General features: G+C 40.2%; 1 protein-coding gene across 2 annotated transcripts in view; it reads right to left on the bottom strand.

The window, feature by feature from the left end:
- Nucleotides 1-330: 330 nt before the first annotated feature.
- SPTBN1 (spectrin beta, non-erythrocytic 1) overlaps nucleotides 331-11,990 on the bottom strand; it is a 547,674-nt gene continuing 536,014 nt past the window's right edge. For both annotated transcript variants that reach the window (XM_030195847.1, XM_030195848.1), the window contains one exon: nucleotides 331-1,658. In XM_030195847.1, coding sequence (XP_030051707.1) covers nucleotides 1,437-1,658 — 222 coding nt within the window. In that variant the 3' untranslated portion in view covers nucleotides 331-1,436. The remainder of the gene's footprint in view (nucleotides 1,659-11,990) is intronic.

Here is an 11,990-nt window from a genome sequence, read left to right as displayed (position 1 = left end):
CTAAACCAAATTGTCTCTCTTACATTTGTAGTGATACCAGTTCTTAATCTCCCCTACTTGAGTCAACAAGTCATCACACCCTGCAAAAGACCAGAATCTTTCTCTATCACAACCAACCACTATACACTGATCTAAAACATTCATTTTCAGTTTCACATACGAGAAGCTGGCCACAAGGCAGAGGAGATTCCACGTGAACAGAACACACAATGCATAAAGAGAAACATGTTTCACTTCACTAAATTATTATTACAAGGTGCTTAACTCAGGGTTTTCAGAAATATCACAGACTAAAAAAAACAACAAAAAGGTAAAACCAATCCAACAAACTTAGTTTTAAAAGCATTTAATGACATAGCATATATTTCACAGATAGAGTAAAATTCTGGCAGTGCCAAACAGCTCCAGTTGCAGTACTGCTCTGACTACAGGCCCCCCAGTCATCAGGAGTATTTTATTCCTAACAAACAGAATCTGATTGTGCAATACAATGGATTTTCATTACAATAGATACAGTGACGGAGAAATGCAACACTATGTATCAAATCAGTAAAATAATGTAGCAAAATTATAACAGTGCTGGAGCAGACAAGCAAAAAGCCATTTGAGTAAAGTTATTTTTTATTTTGTTTCCAGTAAATGCTTCATTTCCACTTTTACATTTAACATCAATGATTTTAAAGGGTTTTTATACATCTAGTTTTATTATAGTTTGTACTAGAATTATCTGAAATGTACGTACAATTATAATGTAATTCAACAAAAAAGTTTAAAATTACAGATTTAAAACGTATTTGTATGCTAATCGCTCTTATACACCAACATTCTGAAAATCGTCATACTTGATGCAGAAAAGCATGAATGTTGTGTTAAATAACTGGTGACAGGGTACAAAGAACTTGTCTGTAAATTAAATGAATATTCTGCACACTTGGTACAGGAAAGAACACACACTATCCATTTAATAAAAGTTAGAACTGTAATGGCAGGTTCTACTAGTCAAGACTTAGCATAACAACCTTAAGTACATGGAAGGAACTGTTTCTGAAAGTTGTCTCCAGGTGCCTTGTCTTATGTGAGCCCAGTGATTCTTCTAAGCACCGCTGCCTTGCATACAAGATAGTACTAGATGTGGGTTGTTTCCAAGACAGCCTCACAAAATTGAGGAAAATTTTAAATATTAAGATCTAGTCTACATTAACTTCATTTAAAAAAAATAAAGAAATCTGGTCCTCCCTCGCCATCTATAAGCTGCCTAGTGCACCTCATACCTTGGTAATCTTCATCTCCTTTCTTGGAAACACTCTATAAATAAAGGGTTTAAATCACACCAAGGAACATTAGGCACAAGAGAGTAAAGTATTGGTTCTGAGCTTGCATGCTGGAGTTTCACTGACAAGGTCTGAAAGAAGTGCACTGTGCCCAAGATGTGCGGTTCACTTCTTTTTACCGAACAGGCTGAACCTCTTTTCTTTGTCCTTTTCTTTGTCTTTGTCTTTCTCTCGCTTGCCAGGGCTGGACTCGCTGGTTACTGTGACAGTAGCTGGCAAGGTCTGGGCACGGCTGGAAGCTGGAGTGCTTTGTGTACTTGCAGATACCTCGCTTTTGTCAGAGGAGATTGCATTTGTGATTGCCTGGATCCACAGGTTCATTTCCTCCTACAAGACAGAGAAGAACATATAAGAAAAGGGTTACAGAACAATTCATATGCATGTTTTTCTAAAATTACTGGGGTCAATATTCAGCCAGTACAGCTATTGTATTAAGTGCTAGTGTCTACATTAGTATCTATATGCAGCACTACTACACATATAACAGTGGTATTGAATATACAAAGGTCTAAAATACAAATTAATGCATGCATCAACCTTTTCCTATATGAGCACGCAATTCTGGAACGCGCTGCCACGCAACCTAAAAGCGATCTATGAACTGACCAACTTCCGCAAACTACTGAAGACCCATCTCTTTGACAAGATATACCACAAAGATCAACACATGTGAAACTCCCCACATATATCCAGAAATGTTTAATATAATGCCTTCTGTTATTTTACTATCATGTATTCCATTACCATGCAACCCAAAATCCTTCTGTAATACCAAATGTCTATTCTCTTCTTATTTCCACTATTCATGATGTATTGTAAGCCACATTGAGCCTGCAAAGAGGTGGGAAAATGTGGGATACAAATGCAATAAATAAATACATAAATAAAGAAATATAATGTGGTCACCTGGCAGGCACTATGGAGGTAACTGTATAAAGTAGGCGCCAACATCTGAGCACCTAGAATGTGTGTATATATGTGTCAATATTCTGGCTACCTCAAGGCGATGGAATGTAGTATAAAGGTGGGCATACACATGTGGAGTCTAGGAATTGTTTCTTTTGTTGTGGTGATCTAGGTGTGTTCACACCAGCTCTATGCTGACCTGAAATGGCAGAAGGAACTAAATCCACTTATGCTCAAAAATAAGCTAAGCTTATCTTTAATCTAGGAAGTATGTCCCATCATAATGTATATTGGACTTCTGTATAGCCTTCAGGATCCTCAATATTTCAGGGGCACAGAAACCAAGCAAAACGTGTTTTGTTTTTTTTCCCCCATTTTCCCACAAATCAGCCAGAACAGACTTCCTTCTGGTACTGCAGCGCAATGTGTCTGGCTTAAGTGGTCATACCTAAGTTACATACACTTACTTGCACTGTTATCCTAGTACTTTGTAAAGAAAATTAGGCACCTACATTCCTTTACAAAATAGGTTCCAGATAAGCACCCCTTCACAGAATTGCTATGGGGCGCTTTTCCTAAGCTATGCTCAAAAGTGACCTCACTGTTTGCAGTGCATGGGTTTACCGCACACTGTGGCCACTTTTAGCACGATGGTAAAATGGCTGCACATGTATATTTTCCTGTACTGGCTGTGCACTAATTTCCAAATTAGTGCATGGCCATTACCACAGGAGCCCTTACCACCATCTATCTACTAGGTGGTAAGGGCTCCTGTGCTAATCCTGCTGCAATGTATCTGTGCAGATTAGCACAGGGCATGCCTACTCTCCACCCATAGACATGCCTCCTGCAGGATAAGCACGCACTGATTGGCATGCTACCACAGGATGCCTCATTGCGTCCTATGGCTGTGCTTTTTGCATGCGGTAGGCATATACTAGTAAAAGGGCCCCTATATGTTTAGCAGCAGCTTAAACTAAATAGATAACTTATCCAGATAGTTGCTGAAAAGCCAATTATATGCTATTCTAAATGATGAATGACTGAATTACTGTTCTTTAAGTCTGGTGGTCAGATTCGAGAACTGTTTTCCTTTCTAGCTTTTGTATAGGTAAATCTAAGCTTAAATTTGGTTGCTGTAGGTTGAATTGTTTAGGAGATAATGTATAGACAGAGCCAACATATATATGGTTAATTTATTAAAAAATAAAGCACAAATGATGCTGCAGTTATGTGGAGCATGCTTTCCCATGAATATGGCCACAAAAATAAGGAAAAAGAGCCAATGATGGAAATGAAATAGGATATGCTCTCAGATGACCATTCAGAACCAGCAATGGGGTGTTCATAGTACAGGGGCAGTGAAGATGAAACAGGATGCACTGTGGCTCCTGCTCCATCAGACCTCTTACTTCTAGTCACAGGCTCACTTAACATTTTTTTTGCAATATTTCTATAACACAAATATATAATGCTGACCAATAAATCAAACCCTTATTTTGGAATTTTCACACTGCATTTTAAACTAGCTTTGAATTGGCTTTAACTATGCACCATTCTGACAAGAGAGTGCTTATTTTAAACTTTATTTCAAATTTGATATACGTGTATTTGTATATACCAGCATAGTGGTTTATAATAAAATTCAAAACAATCTTATAGGCAAGCAAAGTTAAAAACGAAATTACGCTCTCCAAATAGGATAGAAAAAAAACAAGCTGCTGTCACACTCTCCATGTTCGCCAAATTCTGCCAACTCCTCATTAGCTGTATCAAAAGGTTTTTTTTTTTTTTTAAACTTTCATTGCTTTTATAAAAGAAAAAACTTGTAATACAGTGTACAAAAAGAACATCACAGCAAACAGTATATTGTCTAGCTGGAAATTCCTCCCCTCCCCCGGAAATTATAGTGCAACATCAAACAATTGTCCTGGTCCAAAGTGGGATACTAAAAAAAAAAAAAAAAAAAAGAGGCCCCAATCAGTCTAAGTGTTGAAACCACTCCAAAAATGGAGCCCCATTGCTCATCAAAGGTTTCCACTGTGCCTCGCAAGTTCGCTTAGACAATATGCATCCCACAGGACACTCCTCTCATGTGTCATCCAAGTCAGAACTGCAGAACACCAATGCCATGCCACCAAACTGTATGGACACCAAGCAAGGCAACAGAAACTTGACCACTTCCTGTAGAATGGTGTCACAGGGTGTATATGAAGAAGGAAAAAAGCTGGATCAGCCATAACAAGGGTAGAGAACGTATCAGAAAATAACTTGACACAATCCTGCCATAATTGCTTGATTCAGGGGCATTCTGACCACACATAAAGAGGTATGTACCCTCCATCCTACACCCTCGCTAACATTTATTATCCACATGAGGAGTAAAATGAGCTACTTGGGAAGGAGAGCGGTATCACCTATAAAGTAATTTTACTCCATTTTCAACCAAATTGGCCAAAATGGAGAGGTGAAAAGTGTGCATGTAATAGTCCATTCTTAGGCTGTAAATAAATGCTCCAGCACTCCTTCCGAATGTGCAATAAAAAGGGGAATCGTTTGAGGATTCTCTTTGCCCAAGCAAATCATATACATGAGATCATCTTTTTCTGTTGAAGCCCGCGAGATAACTCCTCAAAGGGAGACGCAGTCCATAAATGTTCCCCTCTTAGCAGGTCATCTTGGAGTGACTAAGTTGTAGATTAAATGCTAGACATCTAATAACACCATAAGAAGACACGATCTGCTACCTGCTTTATACATTGAAATACATATCACAGATCTCAGAATAACAGCCAATATGAACACCAACAAACTGATCATGATAATCTACTTCCTCCCCATAATATACTACGCATGGACTATCCCTTACTCAAACACCAATCTACTAACAACACACACACCCTACAGACAAATTATGCACAACCCACCAGAACTAAGTAACAATCAATTAAAAGGAGAAACAAACATATATGGAAATAACCAACAGAAAGGGAAGAAAGGACACAACAAAACTAGACATCAAGAAAATAGGCAACTAATAAAAATTAAGACATCAACGCCCCGAACCGAACCTTACCATTCAATCCAACTGGGATATGTAAACGCCAGATCAGTAGTAAAAATAACAGAAACCATAACAGACTGGATCACTGCAGACAACCTTGACTTCCTATTCATTACCAAAACCTGGGTCTGCAACCTTCAAGACCCTATAATCCTAGAATTATGCCCACCAGGATACAAAATCACACACTGGACAAGAAATCCGAGACAACATGGTTTCACCAAAGGGAAATCGTGCCAAACGAATCTCATTGAATTCTTTGACTGGGTGACAGGAGAATTAAATCAAGGACGTGCTATGGACGTCATCTACTTAGATTTCAGCAAGGCTTTTGACACGGTTCCCCACAGGAGGCTCTTGAATAAACTAGAAGGGCTGAAGATAGGACCCGAAGTGGTGAACTGGATTAGGAACTGGTTGACGGGCAGACGCCAGAGGGTGGTAGTGAATGGAGTTCGCTCGGAGGAGGGAAAGGTGAGTAGTGGAGTGCCTCAGGGATCGGTGCTGGGGCCCATTCTGTTCAATATATTTGTGAGTGACATTGCCGAAGGGTTACAAGGTAAAGTTTGCCTTTTTGCGGATGACACCAAGATTTGCAACAGAGTGGACACCCCGGAGGGAGTGGAAAACATGAAAAAAGATCTGAAGAAGCTGGAAAAATGGTCTAACATTTGGCAATTAAAATTCAATGCGAAGAAATGCAAAGTGATGCACTTAGGGAGTAGAAATCCAAGGGAGGCGTATGTGTTAGGTGGGGAGAGCCTGATAGACACGGACGGGGAGAGGGATCTTGGGGTGATAGTATCTGAGGTCCTGAAGGCGATGAAACAGTGCGACAAGGCGGTGGCCGTAGCGAGAAGGTTGCTAGGCTGTATAGAGAGAGGTGCGACCAGCAGAAAAAAGGAGGTTTTAATGCCCCTGTATAAGACGTTGGAGATGCCCCACCTGGAGTATTGTGTTCAGTTTTGGAGGCCGTACCTTGCGAAGGATGTTAAAAAAAAATGGAAGCGGTGCAAAGAAAAGCTACAAGGATGGTATGGGAGTTGCGTTCCAAGACGTATGAAGAGAGACTTGCTGACCTGAACATGTATACTCTGGAGGAAAGGAGGAACAGGGGTGATATGATACAGACGTTCAAATATTTGAAAGGTATTAATCCGCAAACGAATCTTTTCCGGAGATGGGAAGGTGGTAGAACGAGAGGACATGAAATTAGATTGAAGGGGGGCAGACTCAGGAAAGATGTCAGGAAGTATTTCTTCACGGAGAGGGTGGTGAACGCTTGGAATGCCCTCCCGCGGGAGGTGGTGGAGATGAAAACGGTAACGGAATTCAAACATGCGTGGGACAGGCATAAAGGAATCCTGTGCAGAAGGAATGGATCCACAGAAGCTTAGCTGAAATTGGTGGCGGGGGGGAAGAGGGGTTGGTGGTTGAGAGGCTAGGATGGGGGAGGGCAGACTTATACGGGGTCTGTGCCGGAGCCGGTGATGGGAGGCGGGAAATACTGCTGGACAGACTTATACAGTCTGTGCCCTGAAAAAGACAGGTACAAATCAAGGTAAGGTATACACATATAAGTTTATCGTGGGCAGACTAGATGGACCGTGCAGGTCTTTTTCTGCCGTCATCTACTATGTTACTATGAGGCATATTTTCAAAGCACTTTGGGAGGCTAAGTTCCATAGGTTTCTATGGAACTTTGGGAGGCTAAGTGCTTTGAAAATGAGCCTCTATGTAAATGGAAAAAGAGGAGGAGGAATAGCCATAATATACAAATCGGAGTTCAACATCACAAACACAGCTGAATCCATACTGCCTCAACTTGAAATCGCTTCCATACGTATCAGCCACCCAAAATTGCAGGAACACCTCAACGCAGTCATATTTTACAGACCACCAGGCAACTGGCGAGACTGCCAAACACATTTCATGGACTTCATCTCGAACACCTGTATCTCATCCTCTAACCTCATCATAATAGGAGACATCAATCTACACCTGGAAGATCTCACCATAACAAGTACCCAAGAATGTAAAGAGTTCTTACAACTATGGGATCTACAAGGACAAAATATACAACCAACACACAAAAAAGGCCACACATTAGACATCATAACATACAAATTCGACCACAACGCAACTGTAACACTAACAAACACCAACTTTTCACCTACACTGTGGTCAGACCATTACAAAGCACATATCACCCTCCAATGGAGAATGAAAAACTTACCTAACATACAAACACGAAAAATCTACACCACAAGAGGAAAAATAGATCTGGTTAAATTCTGGCAACAAATCTACATCGATGGATGGACAATAAAGACAGACACAATCCAATTCCTCTCAGAATGGGATAATAGATGTAAATTAATACTAGACAACATTGCACCGATCCAAACCAGAACCTCGCACAGAAAGAACTCAGTACCATGGTTCAATGAAGAACTGAAAAAACTCAAAACACAAGTTAGGAAACTAGAACGTGTGTAGAATAAAAAGCAAGATGATCCCACTTTCAACACATGGAAACAACTCCGAAGGAAATATAAATATACCATAAGACAAACCAAAAGACAATACTACAAAACTGAAATTGGACCAAATTACAAAGACACACACAAACTCTTCCAACTCGTGAATAAATTATTAGATACTACTCCAGTCACCAACAACAGCAAAGACACACCAGGAGCTGACGACCTGGCGAAGTACTTTAAGGAGAAAATCATACAACTACGACTTAAAATACCTGTCAGCCCCATCGATTACACTGCACTCCTAGAATGCCTAGACCCAGACCCTGGAGTTTACCCAGCAGACAGAATCTGGACTGAATTCACAATACTACCGGAAGACCACATCTTACAAACGTTTAAGAGATTCACCAAATCTCATTGCAAATTAGACATCTGCCCAAACAACCTCATGAAATCAGCCCCTCAACAATTTATAACGGACCTAACAAACCACGTAAACTTTATGCTACAAAACGGACTCTTCCCTATGGAGAAAGGTAACATTTTACTCACCCCCATACCCAAGGATGCAAAGAAAAATGCCAGCGAATTAACGAACTATAGACCAGTAGCATCCATTCCCTTAATTACTAAAATAACAGAAGGTGTGGTGACCAAACAACTCACAGAATATCTAAACAAGTTCTCAATATTACATGATTCCCAGTCAGGATTCCGCGCCAATCACAGCACTGAAACCATATTAGTCACACTCATGACAAAATTCAAACAACTGATTGCAAACAGGAACAACATACTACTGTTACAATTCGACATGTCAAGCGCATTTGATATGGTTGACCATGGAATTTTATTACACATCCTTGAATACTTCGGCATCAGAGGCAACGTTCTCAACTGGTTTAAGGGGTTTCTAACTACACGCTCTTATCAAGTGACATCAAATTCGGCTACATGGACACCTGAATGCGGTGTTCCTCAGGGATCCCCTCTTTCACCGACCATATTCAACCTAATGATGACACCCCTTGGCCAGACTACTATCGAATCAGAACTTAAACCCACATATATATGCTGACAATGTAACGATCTTCATCCCATTCAAACACGATCTAAGTGAAATCTCCAACGAAATCAAGCAAAGCCTACACATCATGAATTCCTGGGCAGATGCATTTCAGCTGAAACTAAACGATGAAAAAACCCAATGCCTTGTACTCGCATCGCAATACAATAAGACTAAATTCACCACCATCAACACACCTAAACTAACCCTACCAGTTTCGGACACCCTAAAAATTCTTGGAGTCACCATTGATCAACACCTAACACTTGAGAATCATGCGACAAACATAACCAAAAAGATGTTTCACTCAATGTGGAAACTAAAAAGAATTAAACCATTTTTTCCAAGTTCCGTCTTCTGCAATCTGGTACAATCACTAGTACTCAGTCATCTGGACTATTGTAATTCACTATAAGCTGGTTGCAAAGAGCAAATACTTAAAAAAAAACTCCAGACAGCCCAGAACACAGCAGCCAGACTAATATTCGGCAAACCAAAATATGAATGCGCGACACCCCTATGTGAAAAACTACACTGGCTCCCACTTAAAGAATGCATCACGTTCAAACTTTGTACCCTAGTACACAAGATCATCCATGGAGACGCCCCAGCATACATGTCAGACCTAACAGAACTACCTCCCAGGAATGCAATAAAATCTTCTCGCAAATTCCTCAATCTCCATCCTCCCAATTGTAAAGGTCTGAAATACAAATTGTTGCATGCATCTACCTTTTCCTATATGAGCACACAACTATGGAACGCACTACCACGCAACTTGAAAATGGTCCATGAACTGGCCAATTTCCGCAAACTACTGAAAACTTACCTCTTCGACAAGACATCACAAAGACCAACACATGTAAATGTAAAATCTTTAATATACATAGTAATGTCTTATAACGTATTTTGCTGTAATACAACCATGTACTTCACCACCATGTAACCCTTACCCTCCATAAACCAAATGTATATTCTCTTCTATTTCCAATATCCACGACGAATTGTAAGCCACATTGAGCCTGCAAAGAGGTGGGATAATGTGGGATACAAATGCAATAAATAAATAAATAAATAAATATAAAAGTCTCTAGTTGGGATCTGATACTGCCTCTGTAGGTCTTGAAAGGAACAAGAACTTCCCTCTGAATAAAGCCGATGTAAATAAACTAAACCTCTTTGTTCCCAAATAAAACCAACGGGAAGTCCATCCAGGCACAAATTGATGATATTAAAGGTTATATTTGAAAATAATGGTCCCCCCATTCACAGGGAGGAATATTACAGGTTAAATGTTAGTATAGTAAATAAGATGGAAAAGGACTAGATGCTGTCTCCTCATCTTGGAGATTCGAGGTGGATCTTTTCTCCACAAATATTGAAAAAGTTTAAGTTGCAAAGTGTCCAATGTTTAGGGACAAGAACTAGCAGGGTTTGACAACTAAGAACTTAAGTAAAATCATCATTTTTCTGACAGTTATCCTGCCAAACCATGAGTGGGTAAGACCATGTCACCTGTCAGGACTGAGAGACAACTCCTGTAAAACATTATGGTAATTTGCTTTGTATAAATCATTTTGCACAGATGCTAACTCCTAAACACCTGATATATCCTTTCGTCCAACCAAAGGGTAGCAGAGTTTTTAACTTATGGGTTCTAGCAGAATCCAGGAAACATTTAGGACATCTGACTTAACATTCATTTTAAAACCCAAGAGGACCCCATAATCTTTTAACATATGAATACTACTACTAAATAATACAAGGTACTGAAAGTTCTGATTCTGTCACCATTAACAAAATATCATCAGCGAAGAGTGAAACCTTGAATTTCTCAGGTCCCACCCTAATATCTTTAACCTCAGGGGTAAGGCATATATGCACAGTTAAGGGTTCTACAGTAAGTGCAAAGAGAAGGGGTGATAACGGGCACCCTTGCCTTGTCCCTTGATCCAGTGGGAAGGCCTCAGAGTACTCACCATTTACCCCAACCTGCGCCCTTAGAGCAGAGCATAAGGCAGAAATCCAAGCTTTGACATGTGGACCAAACCCCATGGTTTCCAGAGCTTCCATCATAAAGGGCATTCAATGTGGTTGAATGCTTTTTTCGGCATCTATGGCTAAGAGGACCATGGGTGTACAAGTATGTTTAGCAAACCAATTTAGTGGTTATCATCCTCCTGACATTATTCCCCGTGCACCTCTGTGGTATAAAATCACATTGGGCTTCTCCTGTAAGACTAGGGATATATTAATTTAATCACTTAGCCAAAATACTAGTTAATAGTTTACCATCTAGGTTGAGGAGGGAAATTGGCCTATACAAACTACACAGCTTTGCATCCTTAACGGGCTTAGGTAATATAGTAACTTCTGTTTCTAACGTGGAAGGAGGGAAAGGATCCCCAACCGGTAACCTGTTAAAAATGTTAGCCAAAAAAGTGACCAAAATTCCAACAAAAGTTCTATAAAATCTGGAGATCAAGCCATCCAGGCCAAGAGACTTGCCAGGCTTAAGATTTGTTTTTAAATAGTTGCATGAAATCTTCTCAACCTGGATATCACCATCCAATATTTCTCTCTGAGATTTTGTAAGGCCAGGCAGATAGGCTACTAACAGATACTGCTTCATCTCAATCTGAGAGGCCTGCACCTCAGATGAGGTATAGGTGCTGATAAAATGTAAGAAAAGTCTCTTAACTGAGCCAGCTCACTGTATTCCCTACCAACGTCATCCTTGAGAGACAGGACATGGGATTGTGATTGCTAAGCCAATAATTTGCTGGCTTGATTGCCCTCCTGAAAGTAAAACTTGTCTCACCTTATTACAACCTTCTCAGCCCAGAGTGTTCGAAGTGACTGGAGTAATTTGCTCAGTTTTTCAAGTAATGCTGGTGTGGCCCTGAACTTGAACATTCCTTTTACGATCCCTACCTTGCTGTTCCCTTTCTCTTCTATGCTTGATAAATCTCCCCCTAATGAAGGTCTTAAAACTATCTCAGACCACTTCCAATGAAACATGAGGGGTGATATTATGGGTAAGGAAATCAGGAACGGCCTGGTTTAGGCCCATCACCACCCTGTCGTCACTTAAGCTTTCACTCAGACTCCAAAACTGGAGTTTCTTGTCCTGACAT

This window comes from Microcaecilia unicolor, chromosome 3 (genome assembly GCF_901765095.1).
Source record: "Microcaecilia unicolor chromosome 3, aMicUni1.1, whole genome shotgun sequence".
Classification (NCBI taxonomy): domain Eukaryota; kingdom Metazoa; phylum Chordata; class Amphibia; order Gymnophiona; family Siphonopidae; genus Microcaecilia; species Microcaecilia unicolor.
Note: the sequence above shows the minus strand (reverse complement) of the source record. Positions and strands in the feature narration are given on the sequence as shown.